We start from the raw sequence: 22319 nt of genomic DNA on the forward strand, positions 1-22319 counted from the left end.
AGTATCATTAGGGGTATTGAGCTCATTCCAGAGCAACCGTTATGTGCAACAGAACAAAACTGAGCAGCCTCTGCATCCTCTCAATCATGGTTGTCATTGTTGCAGCCTCTGTATCAATCCATCTCATTCGAGGACTCTTTTTTATTCCCCAAAGGCATTAATTGTCCAACTTTTGCATGCGTCTGCAGTGATTAAAAGTAACAAGGTTTTTGTCCAGCACAATTTAATCCTCAAAGTGACAGCATTTAGAATTGCCCAGACTTCCGTACCTTGATTTACAGGTTTGTTTCCTTTACCCTTGCTAACTTCCATCTCATCCCTACTGGGCTATTAACCTAATCAATATTTAAGACTACAAGTTTGTCGTTTTTCTTTTGGTTGTTGACGCTGCCTTGCCATCCAGGAATATGTTGTTCTGATAAAAAGGAAGAAACCAGCATTGTGTGGTCAAGTGTAACTCGGGAAACTCCAGCTCTTGCTGGAAAGGTCCACAGGCCAGGTCCCATCACACCACCGACGTAATGAAAAACTACTATCTGGTGTTCACATATTCTCTTTATAGTCCCCGTGCTCCCCTCACTTCCAGCTCAACTGTAGCCTGCTAAACGAACAAGCAGGCACTGGAGGGCACCCAACTCCAACGGGCACGAGTCGTGGCGCGCCAAGTTCCAAGTGCAGCATCCACGCAGGGGTTCTGAAGTTCGCGCTCCGGGTGTCTGTTCTACAGCGTTCTCCAGGATTGTGGGTAGTTGGACACAACTTCACGGGCTCCCATCGGAAGTCCCACGAACAACCCAGCCGGCGCGCACGCCGTTCCGCGAGGCCGAGGAGGGGACGTGCGTGCTGACGTGAGAGACGGAGGGCTGTCCCGGAAGTAGGCACGTCGGTAAGGGCTTCCCGGCGCCGCGCAGGCGCACAACGAGCCGAGAACGAGCCGAACGGCTGCAGCCCAGACCTCAGCACGCCGTGTGGCCGATGCTGAGGGTTCGAGCTTTTTAACGAGTGACGCTATGATGCCGTCGACGCTTTAGAGCCCTAAGAAACATCGGGGAGGGAAAAAAAGCACGCCGCTGTAACCATGGCAACCGGACCCAGGGGGCGGGGCCGGAAGGGGCGGGGCCGGCGCGTTTGCTCCTCCGCCCTCGGCGCTGAATTATTGGCGGGAGAAGCGACCTCGGAGGCACGCCCGCCCGCTGTTCTGCCTCAGTGTCCCTCTGCCTGCCCTGCGCGGCCACTGTGCTCGCCAGCCCGCAATGGAGAAGCCGCCGGAGGAGGACGCCGCTTCCACGCGCCAGGACGTAGGAGGGGAAGGCGGGCAGCTGCAGGCAGCCGGCGCCGCGGAGGCGAGCGAGGAGGACCACACCACCTTGCTGCTCAGGTTTTCCCTCTGGCCGCTGGCCCGGGGTCGAGGGGGCGGCAGTTCAGACCCGCCAGCACCTCGGGGGGAGAGAGAAAGCTTTCCGCTCCCGCAAAGATGTACAGCGTCCGCAACCCACAGGAGCGGTCTGCTCTGCCCCTTAGGGTCGCCCAGGTGGCAGTGAGGGTCGATTCGAGGGCAGTTTGTTTTTGCACACTCCCTAGGGCCCGTAGGGAGACCTCCACAGCCCTGAGAACCTTTGCTCACCTCCCGGGGGTGCCCTGGTTCCCGGCCAGACGTTGTGGGGGTGGGGTGGGGGTGAGTACCCCGCCCCTTTTTCTTTGAGCAAAACGCTTCCCTGCTGTTTCCTTTTTCACATAATCTTTTATTGGGTTTTCCGTGAATGTTGACACAGCTAAATTAAATCCCAGTTCTTCGATTTTTCATAGGAACTTGTTCAGTAACATTTCTTCGATTTTTCATAGGAACTTGTTCAGTAACATTGGTTGCCTTCCTCCCAAGTAGTTCAGCCTTCTCAATTTTTCTTCTGGTTGTCCCATTACCAGCCATCTCGTTTCCCTACCCACTTTCCTTCTCACCTCTGCGTTAAAGTAGCAGGTGGGCGAACAGTAATCCTGGATGATAGTCTTCTGATTTGACCAAAAGGTAACCACAGAATAAATATTCAGTTCAAGGTTTGAACCCTTAGTCTCAATTGGCTCGTTCAGTGAGCCTGGACCAGTTTCATATTTTTCTCCCATTTTATTGGGATCCATCCATTGTGGCCTGGATCCAAAAGCTCAATAGTGTTTGCCAGGCATCTAATTCTTCTGATCTCAGAGAAGAGGAGGCCATATTTTTAAAGTCCTTGCCATTAAAATTTCTTAGCTACTTAAAAACTCAGTCACTGCCATGGAGTCAATGCTAACTCCTAGCCACCCTTGAGGGACAGTAGAACTGTAACTTACCTGAGTAAAAAGCTCTCAGTTGTTCTCCCAAGCAAGCAGCTGGTGGTATCAAACTGCTGACCTTGCAGTGTGCAGCCTAGTGCTTAAATACTACTGCCACTGTGGCGCCTTAAGTCACAAGGAGGAACCCTAGTGGCACAGTGAATTACCACAAGGTCAGCAGTTTGAACCCACTGGTTTCTCAGGAGAAAGAAGAGGCTGTCTGCTCTGGTAAAGAAACCCACAGGGGAAGTTCTACCCTGTCCTGTAGGGCCACAGTGAGTTGGTTGGTTTTGTTTTGTTCTTGGTAATATTACAAGACAATTCAGAATTAGAAAACTACCATGCAAATGTGAAGCATTCCGTAAATACAAAGATAATTGCTTTTTTAAAAAACTCACTTTTATTTCTATGTTAGGAGCCCTCGTGGTATAGTGGGTTGCTAACTGCTGGATCAGTGGTTTGTATCCACCAGCTACTCTGTGGGAGAAAGAGGTTATCTGCACCCACAAAGAGTTAGTTTTAGAAACCCACCAGGGAGTTCTATGAATTGGAGTAGACTCAGTGAATGAGCATTACTCTTGAATTAGGTAGACCCATAAGAGTATGTAAATAGAAACAGTATGAATTACTTACCTATCCAAGGATCAGCATCTTGATTATTTCTCTGGGTCTCAAAAGATTACAACCTGTGTTTGTTACTCATTCCAGGGTTTACTGGTTTAACCATTTTGGTCTTTTTTGTTAGCAGTTATCATTAAGCCCATTCTAGCCTGGCCTACTAAGCAAAAATTTCTAAATCAAATTTAAAAATTAAGAACAGATGCTGTTTTCCCATTGTATTTCATTTTATGTCTTCTGTTGAAGTCTTCGATTTCTTGGTGCTAAATATTAGGTGCGATGAGGCCTATTGCACCAGGAGCATATTCTGACACTTTAAAGTTGACCCGTTTTGTTCTATCACCTTTTGAAAACAGGTGACTTGGTCTCTCACGTGAGACCAGTACCATTGTTGTCAGTGAATTCTGTTTCATGGCCACCCAGTGTGTGTGTCAGTACAACTGTGCTCCAAAGGGTTTCAGGGCCTAGTTTTTCCGCAGTAGCTCTGCAGGTGTTTCTTCTGGGGTGTCTCTGGGTAGACTCGAACCTCCCACCTCTAGGTTGCACTCTGAGTGCTTACGCCGTTACACCAGAGACTCCTTACTGCTGTCGAGTAGGACCTGTCAATAAATATGGCTCTCTTGTTTTGTTTCCCCTCAGGCTAAGAGCGCAGACAAAACAACAACTCTTGGAATACAAATCAATGGTTGAAGCAAGTAAATATTTTCATTTCCAAATAAAATATTGTGAACTTGATGATAAATAGTACTCTAAGGAAAAGAAAACCAATTTTACAGAAATTACTGATTTAGGGAATGTGAAGTGTGCAACCTAATGTGGCATGAGGCAATTTGTAGGAGCTTCAAAAAGCTGATGGAAAAAATGGAATTGAAAGATAATGGAGTTTTTCCATGAACTTTTTGAAGCCCTCTAGTTTAAGGCTCACCCTGAACCTTAGGAACTAGTTAAGGAGTCAATACACTTAGTGTGTATATAGTTTTTTTTTTAAATCATTTTGTTGGTGGCTCGTACAACTCATCACAATCCACACATACATCCATTGTGTCAAGCACATTTGTACATTTGTTGCCATCATCATTCTCAAAACAGTTGCTTTCTACTTCAGTCCTTGGTATCAGCGCCTCATTTTTTCCCCTCCTTCCACTAACCTCTCTCATGAACCCTTGATAATTTATAAATTATTATTATTTTTTCATGTCTTACACCGACTGATGTCTCCCTTCACCCACTTTTCTCTTGTCCTTCACTCTGGGAAGGGATTATATATAGATCATTGTGATCAGTTCCTCCTTTCTCCCCCCACCTTACCCTTACTCTCCTGGTATCACTACTTCAATATCGGTCCTGAGGGGCCATATCTCTACTGGATTCCCTGTGTTTCCAGGTCTTGTCTATGCTCATGTTCATGCTCTGGTCTAACTGGACTTGTAAAGTAGAATTGGGGTCATGATAGTGGGAGGGAGGAAGCATTAAAAAACTAGAGGAAAGTTGCATGTTTCTTCGGTGCTATACTGCTCCCTGACTGGCTCGTCTCTTCCTTGTGACCCTTCTATAAGGGGATGTCCAATCGTCTGTAGATGGGCTTTGGGTCTCCACTCCATACTCCCCCTTATTCTTAATGATTTTTTGTTCTCGGTCTTTGATGTCTGATACCTGATCCCATCGACACCTCATGATCACGTGGACTTTGTTGCTTCTAAGCTAGATGCTGCTGCTTGTTTATCTTCAAGCCTTTAAGACCCCAGACACTATATCTTTTGATAGCTGGGCACCATCAGCTTTCTTCACCTCATTTGCTTACGTTCCTATTTTGTCTTCAGAGATTGTGTAGGGAAACTGACCATTACTGTGGAATACCAGGTTATTAGAACAAAGTGTTCTTGTGTTGAGGGAGGACTTGAGTAGAAAAAGAATATCCGTCTGCCACTTTAATACTCAACATACAAATATGAGATCTATTTCCCTGTCATGATATATAAACATATTTACATATGTGCATGCCTGTATTTAGACCTCTGTAAATGTCTTTTGCCTCCTAGTTATTACCTCTATTTTCTTTTTTCTCTTGTACCACTATCTTGTTCGGCCTTTATTCGGGTTTCAGTAATTCCTCTTGGTTACATTGCCCTTGATCAGGCCTTACCAGGCATCCTACACCCGCTCACCATTGATTTTAGATCCCTTGTTGTTCCCTTGTCCCTGGGTTTGTTAACACCCACTTCCTTTCTCCCCCTCCCCCCTCCCGTGCCCCGCCCCCACCCAACTATTAGATCATTGTTTTTTCCTCTGGATTGTTTATCCCACCTATCTTATCCAGATAGACATGCAGAGACAATAAGCACAAAAACAAGACAGAGCAAAACAACAACAGCAAAAAACCCAAACCCTATAAATAGCGCCAGGTCTGTTAAGATTGTTTTCTGGTCAAGTCTGATGGGGTGCCATGCCCTGACCCCAAAGTCTTATTTTTAGTATTCCCAGGGACTTCATTGCTTTGCTCTCTTGGCTGCTGTGTTTCACCCTTAGCGTTTCACCCCAGTGGTGGGGCAGACTGGGTACAATTCCTGAACTGTGCCTCCAGTGTTGTTGTAGTGATATGGGTCAGTGAGGGAAGTCCTGTTTTTTGTTTTGTGGTGGGGCCCGCCCTATGGTCCTCTCTGTGCATTGGCTGCTCTGAGCAGGAATATCATCCTCAGGCTTGGTGGGTCAGGATGTGCTACACTCTCTCCTTCCCTTTTCGTTTGCTCCTGTGTGCTCTGATCTGACATGTCCCTTTCCCTGAGCTGTAGCTTCAGTGCTGTCCTCTGAACCTTTTCTATTTCTTATTAATCAGTGCAAATCCTTTATTTTAGAGAAACATGAAATATTTTCTCCTACTTTGTTCCTTGTTATCATTTTCTTAATCTCATTAGAAACAGAGGGGTTTAATTTTTTTAATCATTTTATTGGGGGCATGTACAATTCTTATCACAATCCATACATTGTGCCAAGCACATTTGTACATTTGTCGTCATCATTCTCAAAACATTTGCTTGCTACTTGAGCCCTTAATATCAGCTCCTCATTTTCCCTCCTCTCCCCCCACTTTTCCCTCCCCATGAACCCTTCATAATTCATAAATTATTATTTTGTCATCTTACACTGTCCAGAGGGGTTTAATTTTAATGTGTTGAAGATGTGTTCGCCTGCATCAGTACAAGTTCGCAGGTTGAAACCCTGTGGGACAGTTTCACTAGTTTGCTATGGGGTCACTATATTTGTCCACCAATTATTTGAAACCCCCTAGAATGGAAGGAGCCCTGGTGGTGGAGTGGCTATTCATTAGGCTGCTATATTCAAGGTCAGCAGTTCAAAGCCACCAGCCAGTCCACAGGAAAAAGAGGAGGCTTTCTACTCCCATACTTAGGTGCTCAGAAACTCACAAGAGCATTTCTATCCTGCCCTGTAGGGCCACTATAAGACCAACGACTCCGCGGCAGTGAGTCGTTAGTGTGCATGGATCTCTTCTGGGCTCTCCCTTCTCAGGTTCATGGAAGTATTTTTCTTTCTCAGGCCAGTACCACACTGTCTTGATTACTGTAGCCTTAGAATAAGTCTTGAAAGCAACTACTGTGAATTTCCAGCTGTTACCCCTTAGATATAGGTCCTTTCCAGTTCTCTGTGAAATTTAAATCAGCTTACCAATCTCTGTAGAAAACAAAATGTGATGAAGTTTGAGATCAGTCAATCAATATTAGAAAAATGTTACATTAACAACACTAAGCTAGGGGGTGGGGTGGGGGAACCCTAAAGCAATACTGAGCCGATAAGTGCTCATGGTGTATAGCATCACATTTACATAGCTCTGCCGTTTCTCTTAGCAATGCTTGGTAACGTTCCGTATAGAGGTCATAAACATTTTGTTAACTGTACCCTTGAGTACTTTGTGATTTTGGATGCTATTATATGCATTTTTTCCTTTAATCTTCCACCATTATGCTCGCCCACATATGATTGGTTTTATACTTTCCGGTCATCCTAAAATCGTTCTAATTCAGTTGCCACTAGCTACTGAACACTTGAAATGTGATTAGTCCTAGTTGAGATGTGTTGTAAGTGTAAAATACACACAGAAGAAAATAAATACTTGTGAAATATTATATTGATTTTTATATTGATCAATAATTGGGGTGTATTCGATTTACTAAAGTGTGGAAATTAATTTCACTTGTTTCTCATTTTTATTTGTGGAAACAAGTAATTTAAAATTACTTATGTGGTTTGCTTTTTTTGCTGAACATACTTCTCTTGAGTCACGTTGTTCTAAAATGTCAGTAACCTCAAAAAACTCTTACTCATAGATGAAGAAGAAACTCCAGAGGAACTCATGCAAGAAGAGCAAATTGAAGCGTAGGTTAAATTTTTCAATTTTGTTTGTGTGCGGTTCTTAGTAAGAGTTACGATTTTAGGGTATTGTCTATCTTAGAACATAGTTTTTCTTTTCCACCTAATTTGTCACACATGTATTGGGAGGGGTTGTTCATTGTGATTGAAACTTACATGTACATAAGTAGTTACATCAGCATTTTATGTTAACCTCTTATAAGATTTAACAAACCTACAAATGTACATTCTGCAAATTTACTATGTTTTCAAAGATTTGCTCTGACAATTTTAGCAACTCTCTATTTCTGAAATTCTGTTGTTTGTGCTTCTTTCTTAGTAAAATTGAAGGCCTGGAAAATGAAATTCAAGATGCAAAAATTGCATTTGAAGTGAAAACTCTTATGTTACACAGGTGATTACCGCATTTTAACTTTAAACATTGTCAACACAAAACAAAAAACGCACCAGTTGACCTCGAGTCAATTTTGACTTACATTGGCCCCATGGGACTCACGCAGTTGCTGTGATCTTTTGGACGGAGCCCTGGTTGCCTCATGGTTACACTTTGGGTTGCTAACCTCAAGATCAGCAGTTCAAAACCACCAGCTGCTCCGAGGGAAGAGTTAGAGTTTCAGAAAGCCACAGATGGCCTTCTGCTTTGCCCTGTAGATTTGTTAGGAATCAAATTGATGGTGAGTTTGGTTGGATTGGGTGATCTTTGGAAGGAACTCACTAGACCTCTTCTGAGGCTCCTCCACTGGGTGGACTGGAAACACCTGTCTTTTGGTTCCCAGTTGGATGTGTAACTGGTACGCACTGAATGCACAATGTTAGATGTTGTCCAGGGTTCCAAACCAAACTCACTGCCATGCATTCAGTTCCGACACATGATGACTCAGGTCTTGAGACAGCTTGTTCTCCTATAGACTTGTGTTTTGAATTAATAATCCAGGTCAAATGGATAACTTGCTTTCCCAGGTAAATGTCTTCATGTAGCTTACTGAAAAGTAGTTAAACTAACTATAAATGTTTCTAAGTGAACTTTTTCTGTTTCATATTGCTGGCTTATTTAAAGTGACATCATGGCTATTGTGATACCCCCTTTTAATGAATGAAATTTTGTGCGGTAGCAAAGAAGTAATTCCTATCATTGAGTTGATCGGTTTTTCTTTTAAACATTTTATTGGGCCTCTTACCGCTTTTTTATTCTTATTTGTTAGCAACGTGAATGTAAAAGTAATTATGGAGCTGGTATAGTAATTTATGGAGCTGGTATGCATGTTGTGAAGTTTCTCTCTCACCAAGTGTGACTTGATATTCGTTTCTATTTTCAGGCTGGTTAATCCCTGTAGTGTCTAACATGTCCTACAGCCCTGAACCAAAGCGGGTGATTCAGAGAGCAAAGCCCCTGCTGGGCTTCAGATTCCACTCAGCCCTCGGCCTGACAATACACAGTGTCCATTTCAGTCTTAGTTCATGTTTCCTAGGTTTTTTATAATGATGGCGATTTAGCTACATATTCCCCATACAATACTGTTAAGAAACCCACTTTAATGTTTAAAGGGAAATCGATCTTTCACTTCTGGTCTAAAATGTTTTAATTTGCCATAAATACTGTCCATGTTTTATAATGCACGCTTTTTTCTTCATAGGTTAAAACTTTCAGCTCTACTTGAACATAACCTGGAAGACATCGACACCAAGATGAGGTAAGTAATTTTTCCCCTGGCTGCAGTATGGATGGGAATTCTTAGATCTGCATAATGACTTTAATATTCTGAATTATTTTTCATTAACTATCACTTCCAGCCCCTGTTAACTTGGGAGTGAGGGAACGTTTATAGTGGGGCTCCTCAGCATGACAGCAACTTTTCCTTACTCGTCACAACCCTCAAGACTAATGGCGCTTTTAGCATCCAAGCCCACAAGCCTGTGTGATCACGAGGTGTCCATGGGATCAGGCATCAGAAGATCCAAAACAATCGTATAATGCAAACACAGGTGGAGACCCATAGCCCACCTGTAGATAATGGCACGTCCTCTCACAGAAGGGTCACAGGGAAGGGATGAATCAACTAGGGTGCAGTATAGCACCAATGAAAACCTCTGGTTCCTTGAGGTTTCCTCACCCTCCACTATCATGACCCCAGTCCTGCCTTCCACTGCAGGCTAGACTGGAGCATGTGCCAGGTACAGATAAGAGATAAGAGCTCAGAACACATGGAATCCAGGAACAGGAATGGGAGTAGCAATACACAGAAGGTAGGGGGAAGGTGGGGAGAGGAGGAGAGGAAGAAGGAACCAATCTCAATGATCTACACATAACCACCACCCACACCCCCAAGGGTATGAGCAACAGAAACCATAGGTGAAGGGAGACAGCAGTCAGTGTAAGTTATGAAAATAATAAATTATCAAGGGTTTACACGGGTGAGGGTGGGAGGAAAAAAGAGTAGCTGATACCAAGGGCTCAATAGAAAGTAAATGTTTACAAAATAATGATGGCAACATGGACAAATATGCTTGATACAATTGATGTATGGATTGTAAGAGCTGTAAGAGTTCCTAATAAAATGGTCTTTTCATAAAACAACAGTAATAATAATGGTGCTTTTATCCAAATGATTTTAAATTTTTGAAGGAGAGCTTTAAAGGTTTTTACTCAGTATTCGGTATAAACCACGAACAGTGCTATCTCATTTAGCAACTACCTAACAACTGCACAGTGGAGTAGGCAGCACACTCTCTATTTTTTCACTGGCAGAAATTAGTTTGCCCAGATTGGCAGAGAGTCAGGGAATTTCTAACTACCAGACCAGCCCAAAAGAAGCGATAAAGGAAGTCCTTAAGGGAAAAGCAAGGACATCAGACAATGACCTGAGATAAAGGCATAAGAGAGCATCCTTTAGATACCTCGCCCACTAAAGAAGGCACAAAAGCAGAATAAAATGAGGAAGCCAACTGGTTACAGGAACCAGAAGATTGTAAGTTGTAAGCAACAACTTCCAAAACAAAATGAGAAATGAAAAAAAAAGATAAATGAATGATGCTGTTAAGGAGCTTCCATATAAAGACAAAGTCAAGGTGGTTTCACGATAGGATAAATATAAACCAGAATAATCAAAGAAAACTAATAAAACTGTCCACAAAAAATGAAGAAAAAACACCAAATACCAAAGCAATAGTAATAAGTGAAAGTCAAAATAAAATTCATATACCAAAAAAAAACGCAGCAAAGACATTATCGCAGGATAAAGCTGTTGACGCCACACACCAAAAAAGTAAAACAAAATGGCAGGAGTGAATTCTTACCTACAAGTAATCACACCCACCACTTGTCTGCCAAGCTTGCCAAGGTGGATGAAATAAACCAAGTGCAGAGCAGGCGATACCACTTTTTATAGAATTAAAAGTCAAGGACAGAAAATGCTGGCTATAAGAGAAACTCATTGTAGTGCAAGGACAGGCATTAAGTTTACATGAAACTTCGGGATTGATTTTGTTAAATTAAGACCTGGTCTACAAGGAATCCTAGTGGCACAGTGGTGATAAGTTGGGCTGCAGTCTGCAAGATCAGCAGTTTGAACGCTGGAGCAAGACGAGCTTCCTACTCTCATAAAGAATTACAGCCTCAAACTGCAGGGTCAATTCTGGCCTGCCCTATAGGGTCACTAAGTGGGCACCAACTCAATGGCAGTGAGCGTGGTTTGGTGAGTATTGTCGTACATAGGAGCCCTGGTGGCATAGTGGTTAACCATTGAGCCGTGAGAGAAAGAGCAGGCTTTCTAGTCTGGTAAAGAGTTACAGTCTCAGAATCCCACAGGCACAGTTCTACTCTGTCCTGCAGGGTCTCTATGAGTCAGAATTGACTTGATGGCAGAGTTTGGGTTTGGTTTATTTAACGTACAGTGCATAATGAAAGCCAATGTATATCAAATGACTCTCATTAATACACAAGTAAACTCATTTTTAAAGTTGTCATAATTTATTTCTTTTTCAGTTTGTTTATCGATAACATGAAACCTATATTAAAGCTAAATAAATCAATCACAGCATTACAGCAGGTAAGCTTGCACATTAGGCAGTTTTGCTCTCATGATTTCAGTGGCCAGGTCTTGCTGATAATTGTACTGTATAGGTTTAAATAGGATGGCTCAAAGAAACCAGTGTGGTTTGAATATCCTGTGCTTAAGTGTCTTTCTTTCTCTCATGCTCTTATTGTTGCTCATATTCTGCTTGGAATTTAATGCACTGTCCTCTCCCTTTTATTGTGTAGAATAGAGTCCATTCTTAAAGCTCTTTAGACAATATAAACTAATAGATAAAATACAGAGGGAGGTTTTAAAAATGCTTGTGGAAAAGTGGAATTAAACGATAATGGTATTTTTCCATAGATTTTTTGAAGCCCCTTATACAGTCATTTAAATGTTACAGATTTCTTCTTAGGTAATTTGCTTTTAAAATTTTTCATAATAGGAATCTTGGGACTTAGAGGAAAAACTGCTTGCGGTCAGAAAAAAGAGATTACGTATGTAGAACACTTTCTTTTCTTTTTAATTGTAGAAGATGCTTTGTAGAAAGAGCCCTTACTGTGGAGATTAATAAGGCCAGGTCGCTCAGTCAATGAGAAATGTCCTAATTTTCAATATAAAATTTTTATATGTATCAATTTTTAAAATATGAGATGAAAGGCATATTTTGTTTTTGTTTGTTCACAACTTTAAACAGTAAAATTATTCTGTCCCTGATGGGCGTAAAAATTAAGTAACCCCCAAAAAGTGTCAGATGATCAACACCAGAGGGTAAAAGAAGGGGGAAAAGGTGCCAGAGTTGATTGTTTGTTTGTTTTTTTAAACATTTTATTAGGGGCTCATACAACTCTTATCACAATCCATACATATACATACATCAATTGTATAAAGCACATCTGTACATTCTTTGCCCTAATCATTTTCTTTTTTTTTTCTCCTCTTTTCTTTTTTACATTTTATTAGGGACTCATACAACTCTTATCACAATCCATACATATATATACATCAATTGTATAAAGCACATCCCTACATTCCCCGCCCCAATCATTCTCAAAGCATTTGCTCTCCACTTAAGCCCTTTGCATCAGGTCCTCTTTTTTTTTTCCCTCCCTCCCCGCTCCCCCTCTCTCATGTGCCCTTGGTAATTTATACATCGTTATTTTGTCATATCTTGCCCTATCTGGAGTCTCCCTTCCCCCCACCAGAGCTGATTGTGGTGATGATGACATAACCCTTCTTGATAGATCGAACTATTGGATCGTACGATGTGTTCTTGTAACTCAGTTGTTTTTAAAGTGTAATCTGCAAGTCATTCCTCCTCCTAGTCTCCCTTTCACCCTTTTCCCTGCAATGTAAATGAATATAGACACATACACAATGGATACCATATATATTCCAGTATAAGCCGACCTGAATATCAGCCGAGGCACCTAATTTTACCACAAAAACTGCATTAAAAATGTGCCGAAAAACTCGGCTTTTACATGAGAATATATGGCAGTTATGATTGTGCAGATTTCTTAGTTTATCAGGAACATAAGATGACGTTTTGTGTGGTAATATTGCAATATTTACTTCAGAAATAATCCATGTTCTCTTTAGGGCATGTGGAAATAAAAGTATATATGTAACAGAAGTTGTATTTTTTTTAATTTTACCACCAAGATGTAATCAGCCTTTAGTGCATATTGCCTATAAAATAAAATTGGCTGTAGTTTCTACTATATTTTTAACAGTATAAGTAGGATTTATTAATTTGTAGAATAATACACCACTGACTTGTCCTTTAGTGAACAATCTCAGCCATCTGATCCAGTCACCTTTTCTTCTTATCTGACATAATCATTCTTGATGCTCAGTTTTTCCCATTACATTTCAAGCTTGTTTGGACACACCCGTTAATATTATAGAATTACACTCATTGGTTTTTTAGAATTGTGTAATTCTTAGACCATTCCGGGATATATTCAAAAGCCATCAATGGTGTGTAGTCCTTGAGAAGGACATTTTCTCTTACCTTGCCAGGTGTCATTTTTGTAATTAAAGGAGGAAAAAATGCTTCCTTTTCTCTATGTACACGTGTATACACAGACGTATGTATGTTGGCATCTCAGAATAACCCTTCTACCACTGTTGGCGTCGCGTCTTTAGTCTCGTTGTCATATAAATACCTTACACGTGCCATCATGTATTTGTTACACGCTAGCACCTTGAACATTTCACAAAGGGTGCTTTTCAGTACAAGCAATCCCTGAGTAACATCCGACGTAGGTACAATCCTTAGTTATATAGCCAGCCCTTGAGAAGCCTATTAAATTAAAATTTGAAGTTCATACAGTGACTCCCATGACAACTGTGTACTTTGAAAAGTGCATCAAAACATCACTGTATTATGAGTACTATTATGTTAAAGGTATTTTCGTGTTTCTGCAGGTATATTGTTAATATTTTTTATGGATAGAAAGGTATACCATATAGTAAGACAAATATTTGACTGATGTTAGATCCAAGCCCATTTCTAATTTCCTATCAATGTACAAATTCAAACTAAAGGCAGACTTGGGAACAGAGCTCATTTATTTTCCAGGGACTGCCTATGAAAGTAGCATGTTAGTCCCCCAATAAAATTATTTAAAGAAAAGAAAGGTAAAATGAGGAAGCAAGTAAACTCCTAATGAGATTTGTAGGTAGAATTTGACACCGAAATACTACGACTAAGCATGTTAAACTCCAGTCCCCTAAAGTGGTTTTGTTATCTGTTCTAATGCCTGATTCTTAGCTTATGTTTAAAATAATGACATTTCTTGAGTCACAATCATGCAAAAACGTGTCCTCAAAAATAGGTTAATAAAATGGAGGGATTCTCTTCCCATTGCAAAACAAAAGAAAAGTAGCACTTTGGAATTTTCTGCTGGTATAGATCAGAGTAGAATTCCAACTTAAAATGCTATTCATTAAAACCTTTCTCCTAAATAACCAGGAAATGCCCTGTTAAGGATTTTCATATGCTTTGCATGTAGTTGTGTTGTATATAGTGTGTATTTTTGTAAATAATTTTTTTACCTAACAGAATTAAAGCAAGCTTCAGCAAGCAAGCTTTTAGAAATTCAAACTGAAAGAAACAAACAGAAAAATATTTTGGAGAGTATGGAAAACTCAGGCATATTCAAGGACATACAACAAAGCCTCCAGAAGGAGATACAAATTACTACAGTTGTTCAGCATGTGTTCCAGGTAATATTCAAGCCTGAAAATTGAGGAGGGAGTGGACGTTCAAAGAAACGAACATTTGAAAAATCACCCATCATGTCCTGTTGATTCACTTTTAATTATGAATATTCTTATATTTAGGTCATGATATAAGAGTTCAGTGCCATCTATACATCTGGTTACATGTATCTAGGATTCATGTAGAGTAGATGTTGAAGGCCTTCCACATTATTGTAGATATTACACACTTCTAAATAGAATGACGTCAGCGTCTCTGGAAGCAGTACGGTGTAATGGAGAGCTTCAGACTCAAAAGTTGTGTGTGTTTGGGGAAAGGAGGTGGGCTTGCGGTCAGTGGTAGCAATTAATAATTAAGATGCAGGCTGTTTACAAGTTACTGCTTTAGAGTATTTTCTAACTATTTTATCTTGTTCTTGTTTAGAAAGATTGGTGTTGTGAATAATCTAGGTAAATCTGTTTGATGTCTGATCCAAGTAATTCTCAATAAAGATTGGCAGTTGCTTTTATGTCAATTGTACAGTTCCAAATGTAATGGAGGTTTTTCGTTACTTTTTAAGTTGTAAAAAGTAATGGAATGTCCGGAATGGTTGAGATGAAATATTTAAATTGCTACATTTTCAATTAAGTAAGATAAAGAGTTGTATGCTGCCTACTATGTTTAAAGCTGACTTAGAGAATAGGAGGCTTCCTATCTTACCATAAGACATTTTTTTCCTGAATCTTATTCATTTTGCTTTTCTTAGTGTGTGTGTCAGTGAAATTTTTTATGTTTTAACATGTATTGTTTTTTGTTGTTTTTTTAACAAGTTTTTTTTTTATCATTTTATTGGGGGCTCATACAACTCTTATCACAATCCATACATACACACATCAATTGTATAAAGCATATTTGTATATTCGTTACCCTCGTCATTCTCAAAACATTTGCTCTCCACCTAAGCCCCTGGCATCATTCCCCCTTCCTCATGAACCCTTGATAATTTATAACTTATTATTTTGTCATATCTTACACTGTCCAACATCTCCCTTCACCCACTTTTCTGTTGTCCATCCCCCAGGTTTTTTTTTCTTTTTTACAGTTTCATTAGCACTTCACATACCATGCAGTTTAATAGCTCAGTCATATCAAAAAGAGTTGTACAGCCATTACCAAAATCAACTTTAAAACATTTTCTTCTTGTACCCTTTGTTATTTGTATAATATTTCTTTAATTGTGGCAAAAATATACACAACCAAACCTTTTCCAATTTAATAATTTCTGCATGCATAATTCAGTGCCATTGATTCATTTTTTACTTTTGTTTAGCACATGATCCCTCATGCTGCTTTGAGGCTTCTATTATTTTGCACTTTTGCATTTATTCATATTCTGTAAGTTAATGTTTATTTTGATATAATGAACTCATTGCTTTGTTAAATAGAACTTGGCTTTGACTCTAGAAACTTTGTTCCTAAGATTAACCATTATGAGTTCCAAACCAAAAAACCAAACTCCTTGCTATCTAGTCAATTTTGACTCCTAGTGAGTACTCCTGTAAGACAGGGTGGAACAGCCCCAATGGGTTTCCAAAACCAATTTTTCACATTAGTGACCCTCCCCTCCCACCGAGTGGCTAGTGAGTTTGAACTGCTGACTGTGCAGTTAACAGCCCGATTTGTCACCCCTCCGCCACCAGGACTCATATTCACTTGCTTACTTGTACCTGCCTCTGTACCTTGATTGGATTCTTAGATACCAGTCCTTTCATTAAGAGCCCTGCTGATGTAGTGAGTCATGTGTTGTGCTGGTAGCCACAAGTTGAGCCGTTGAAACCAACCTGCGACTTTTGTGGAGAAAGATGCAGCTTTCTGCTCCCTTAAAGAATTATAGTCTTGAAAACCCAAAGGGGCAGTTGTACTCTGTTCTTCCACGGTCCCTGTGAGTCAGAATCCACTCTAACCCTTTCGTTTATTAATGAATGAATAAGTAAGAGTGTTTTTGTATAGGCCAAAGTTATAGTATTTTTAGATGTAACAACTTATCATCTTTATATTTTAAAGTCTTTTTAAAACAGTATTGAATAAATAGTTCAGTAGCAATTCATCTTAGTATTTCAAAGAATAAAAACCTGAATTTTCATTAGATAGTATCATAACGATTCTCTTCTCATATACCACAAAAATAGTCTTGACTTTATTTTGTAGGTCTTTAAGAGGCCTGTGGTATCAGCTCCTCTTTTACCCCTTAAAACAGGGGATATTAATTAAGTAAAGTGACTGTTTTCCACCAGAGAAGTGTAACTTTAACTCTAACCTATTTCTTCTAATTTAGAGTAGCACTGTAAATATTTTTCACAAGTGAAAACTATAGTCACTGATGAAGCATGAATAGTTAATGTAAACATTAAAATATTCCCTGGCATGATTTTTTTGGCATTAAAATTTTTTAAAATTTCATTTTGTTGTTGAGAATATACATAGCAAAATATTAATCAATTCAACAGTGTCTACGTAAGGAACTTGGTGACGTCAATTACATTCTTTTAGTTGTGTAAGTGTTCTCACCCTCCTCTGAGTTACTCCTCTCCATTCACATAAACTCACTGCACCCCTATCTCTCAAGACTGTTGTCAGTTTGATCTCATAGGTTTTGAAAGCACTAATGCGCAGAGCAAGCATTCTCTATTATCCAGCTAAGCTAGTGTTCATTTTAAGATAATGAAATAGTGTTCATTTTAAGCTCTGAAATAAATCATTTTGGTCTGAAGCTTGAAGATTCTTTCAGGATCCTAGTGTTGCTGGTTCGTCTAGCCTTCGTGGCTCCGGAGAATCTGGAGCCCATTCCCCGTGTGATCAGGACCCTCCCAGAGAACGTCTGACGAGAATGTGCAGTGATGTAGCCAGCACCATTCAGTCCTGCTCGCCTGACAGGAGGCATTTAGTCACAAACTGCATGACTTCCCCCATACCTGACTTTTCTTCTCCCTTTGTTGCTCCCTGGTGGGATGTGATCTGCGTGGTCAACAGTTCGAAACCACCAGCAGCTCCAAGAGAGAAAAACTGGGCTTTTTACTCCCGAAAACAGTTAATAGTCTCGGAAACCTACAGCGGCTCACTATGAGCGAGCACTGACTCAATGGCAGTGAGTTTGGTTTTCAGGCAACTAGAGACCAATTATTGTGTCTTAGATGGTTGCTTATAAGCCTGGAGAGGCATTGCACAATATAGTGGAAACCCTAGACACTTAGTAGGCCACGTAACAGTGCTCTCCCATGGACTCACAAGGACCTTTGAATTAGGATTCCCTCGATGACAGGGAGTTTGGTTTTTTGGTATCCCATGGAACTAAGTCCCATGAGCTGTTTAGTTATATGAAGCAGGCTCAATGGCTACTCTTATTTATTTTGTCTTCATTGGGTGATAAATATATCTGTCACACAATATTTCGCCAGTTCAACTTTTTACAAGTGTGCAACTTATTGATAGCACATAGTATGCCTGGCTGTGCTGCTGCTGTTTGCTGTGGTCCAATTGGTTCTGAGTCATAGAACCCTGCACACAACTCTGTCTTGATTCTTCACTCACCATAAATTGAAAGCCAGGAAAAGATGTTTCTAAAATTGTGTAATTTTTTTTAAAGTACCCATATCTTAATTTTTATGTCTTTTTAATTCCAGAACCTCATTTTGGGGAGTAAAGTCAACTGGGCGGCGATTCCTGCCTTAAAGGACATTGTTCTGGATCTTGAAAAGAACCTCACCACGATCTAATGAGACAAATAACATCTAAGTGGACAGATTTCAAGTGAAAATGCATTCTTAGTGGTTTGGGCACTATTCTGTACTGTATAAAAAATTTTTAATTCTCATGACAACATGGCTTCTGTTATTATTTTTTGCATCTGTTGTTTTAAGGGTAATTAGAGTGAATGACAAAGTGTAAAAGGAATCTGACAACCTTTGAGTTGGAAGACTGCTAAAAGAAGTCTGGCCCAGCTTCCCATTAGGAGCCACACTGTTTCTACAATATTTCTGGCAGTCTTCGCTGTTATTTGGAATACTCCTGTACATTTGTCTGTCTAGTAAAAATATTAGAAAAGCATGGCCAAAGGGTGAACACCTGTGGATATTTCTGATGGGAGGAGGGGAGACTTTAAAAAGTGTTAATTTCTTTCTTTTTTTTTTTCTTTTACATTTTATTAGGGACTCATACAACTCTTATCACCATCCATACATATACATACATCAATTGTATAAAGCACATCCATACATTCCCTGCCCCAATCATTCTCAAGGCATTTGCTCTCCACTTAAGCCCCTTGCATCAGGTCCTCTTTTTTTTTTTTTCCCCTCCCTCCCCTTTCCCCCTTCCCTCATGTGCCCTTGGTAATTTATACCTCGTTATTTTGTCATATCTTGCCCTATCCGGAGTCTCCCTTCCCCCCTTCTCTGCTGTCCCTCTCCCAGGGAAGAGGTCACATGTGGATCCTTGTAATCAGTTCCCCCTTTCCAACCCACTCTCCCAGCATCGTCCCTCACACCCTTGGTCCTGAAGGTATCATCCACCCTGGATTCCCTGTACCTCCAACCCTCATATGCACCAGTGTACAGCCTCTGTCCTATCCAGCCCTGCAAGGTAGAATTCGGAGCATGGTAGTTGTGGGGAGGAAGCATCCAGGATCCGGGGGAAAGCTGTGTTCTTCATCGATACTACCTCACACCCTAATTAACCCATCTCCTCTCCTAAACCCCTCTATGAGGGGATCTCCATTGGTCGACACTTGGGCCTTGGGTCTCCACTCTGCACTTCCCCCTTCATTTAATATGATATATATATACATATATATATATACATACATATATACATATACACATACATACACACACATATCTTTTTTTTTTTTTTTGCATGATGCCTTATACCTGGTCCCTTGGGCACCTCGTGATCGCACTGGCCGGTGTGCTTCTTCCATGTGGGCTTTTTTGCTTCTGAGCTAGATGGCCGCTTGTTCACCTTCAAGCCTTTAAGACCCCAGACACTATCTCTTTTGATAGCCGGGCACCATCAGCTTTCTTCGCCACATTTGCTTATGCACCCATTTGTCTTCAGCGATCCTATCATGGAGGTGTGCAGTCAATGATATGATTTTTTGTTCTTTGATGCCTGGTAACTGATCCCTTTGGGACCACTCGATCACACAGGCTGGTGTGTTTTTCCATGTGGACTTTGTTGCTTCTGAGCTAGATGGCCGCTTGTTCACCTTCAAGCCTTTAAGACCCCAGTCACTATCTCTTTTGATAGCCGGGCACCATCAGCTTTCTTCACCACATTTACTTGTTCACCCACTTTGGCTCCAGCCGTTGTGTCAAAAGTGTTATTTCTTATTCAGCATCCACTACTTTTTTTTTAATCCATGACTTTTGATTTGCATTTCCCTGATGATGAATGATGTACTTACAGATCTTTTGTACATATTCCTTGGAGGGATGTCCATCCAGACCCTGTCTCCCATCTTCGTTACTTTATGTTTTTTAATTGAAGCAGAAGGGTTCTTTACATGTTGGAAGAGAAAGGTTTTCCATTTTGGTGAACCAGCTGGTTTTTCACACAGGTACACAGTTCAGTGGAGTTCAGTGGAGTGCCGGAGTCAGTGGGGTCCTTAAATGAACAAAAAGAACCTCCATCCAGGCATCCATCATACTGGATATAAAAATTAACTCACAATTATCATGGGCCTAGACATAGAGTGTAAAACTATACACGTTTTGGGGTAAAGCATAGGAAGAAACCTTTCAAAATATTTTGGCCCAACATAGAGTTCTTTGATCTGGCACCTTCTGGCTGTAGCTTCACCACCAAGCCACACAGTCAAGGCTTTCCTGTGACAGCTTTTCATCTTTTAAAAACCTGATGATCGCAGTCGCTTCAACAAATGACCCCAGAAATTTCAGTTTAGCACAAGGAAGGTTTGCTTTTCATTTGTGCAAGTCCTCTGCAGGTTAGGAACTCTCATGACACCCTGGAGAGAGCGGTCATGGCTTTATCTTGGCATAAAAGCATTGGTGGTCAGGGTCACTGGCCAGAACCAGTCACGTGATCTTACAGCTCAGCTTCATTTCCAGTTGGGACTATTTGGTTCCTTCTGCCATTGGGTATCCTCTTTACTTATACTGATACAATAAAATAAATACTGTTTTAATCCTGAATATGCGGCACTATTAGGCATTAAATTATGTCTCCCTCAAATTTTGTACCGAATCCCAACTCCTATGCCTGTGGATGTATTCCCCTTTGGGAATAGAGTTTTTTCTGTTAAGTTAATGAGACTGTGAAGAGAATGCAAAAGGGGAAAAGATGGATACTTTGTGAAGAACAAGGAAGCGAGGAAGGCTGGGGCTATAAAAGTTGAGACAAATAACTTAGCCCCAAATTGACAGCCTGCCCTAGAACTGGTGCCTTGAATTTTGGGTGTCTAGCCTTTTAAACCAAAAATAGTAATTTCTGTTCATTAAGATCACTCACGGGGTATTTGGGTTAGAGCAGCCTTAAGAAACACATTATATATATACCTTGCGATAAACTGATGGAGGGCCATATCTCACCTCCCCTTTGGCCAGAAGGCAAGGGTCAAACAATCCTCCATGCTCCATCCTACCTATTTTGACACCAACTCTACTTCTATGTTGGGTTCAGTGATTTGTTGCAGTGGCCACAGAACTCAGACCGTATTCACGATTAAGAAGGCTTATTAAGCACGTCAACAGGTTACTATAAGTCAGGATCAGCGAACAGTAAGGATACAGTCATTGGCCAGCTAAGTCTCTGGTCCTCAGTTTCTTAGCCACACGGTCTTTCTTGACCTTTCCTCCACTGGCCCAGGGAGGTGGCCCACTGTCATTTTGTCCCATGGTTCCACAGGTCAGATGACGAGATGGTATCCCATAGACTTGGTGCTGCTCAGAACCTGTGCCACAGGCTATGATGACTCGTCTTGGCGGCTTCAGCCACTGGAATGTGCTCTTCCATGATTCTCGGAGACTTCTCTCCCCAATGCTTCAAAGATGACTTGTAGCCAGAGGGGTGTTAATGAAAGTGGATCAGACCCCGTCTATTAGCATCACAAACCCCACTGGCTTAGTCCCACCGATCATTTGGTGAAAGTTACAGAAACGTGGATAGGAAAGCTTTATTAAGTTTCATGCCACATTTATTCTTCACACAGCTGTTTCCACTTCTGTGCTGTCCAGGAGAGCTTCATATACAGAGAGCTTCTTCAATTTTTATGAGTTAATTAGTTCAGTGTACAACTGTACTTAATTTGATTGAACTATTAAATTGTATGATCTGCAAATTATAAATAATAAAATAGTGGAGTAAAATATGTTCCATTTTCACTTGTAGCCAGTCTCTGAAAATTTATATTCCAAGTTTTTCAGTCATACAAATAATGCTGTAGTAAATAATCCTGTACCTATACCTATGCCATATCCAGGAGCACTGGTGGTATGTGGTTATGTGTTGGACTGAGTCTGTACCACACCATCCTGCCACTCAGCTTCACAGGGCTGGCAGTATGCCTCCTGGCTGCACACAGGCAACAGGGCCCCACCTGCCAGGAGGGGTGGGAGGCCTGCATTTAACCAGTGCTCTGCCTGTGGCTGCCCCTGCACAGCCCTCTGCCTGAACTTCCACCCATCTCCGGAATGGCTTACAATGCTATCCCACTCTTGGGCTGGCTCCAAAGCTGTCCAGAACAAAAGCACAGTTTCTATCGTTTACTTCCCATC

General features: G+C 40.9%; 1 protein-coding gene across 1 annotated transcript; it reads left to right on the forward strand.

Annotated features, from left to right (window-relative positions):
- The first annotated feature begins 922 nt into the window (after window positions 1-922).
- On the forward strand, window positions 923-18406 carry CENPH (centromere protein H). The gene is made up of 9 exons (XM_075541128.1): window positions 923-1378; window positions 3565-3620; window positions 7266-7314; window positions 7628-7702; window positions 8943-8999; window positions 11291-11354; window positions 11767-11818; window positions 14392-14555; window positions 18210-18406. The coding sequence occupies exons 1-9, from the start codon at window positions 1254-1256 to the stop codon at window positions 18300-18302; spliced, it is 735 nt and encodes a 244-aa protein (XP_075397243.1). The 5' UTR covers window positions 923-1253; the 3' UTR covers window positions 18303-18406.
- Window positions 18407-22319: the final 3913 nt, after the last annotated feature.

This window comes from Tenrec ecaudatus, chromosome 2 (assembly GCF_050624435.1).
Source record: "Tenrec ecaudatus isolate mTenEca1 chromosome 2, mTenEca1.hap1, whole genome shotgun sequence".
NCBI lineage: Eukaryota > Metazoa > Chordata > Mammalia > Afrosoricida > Tenrecidae > Tenrec > Tenrec ecaudatus.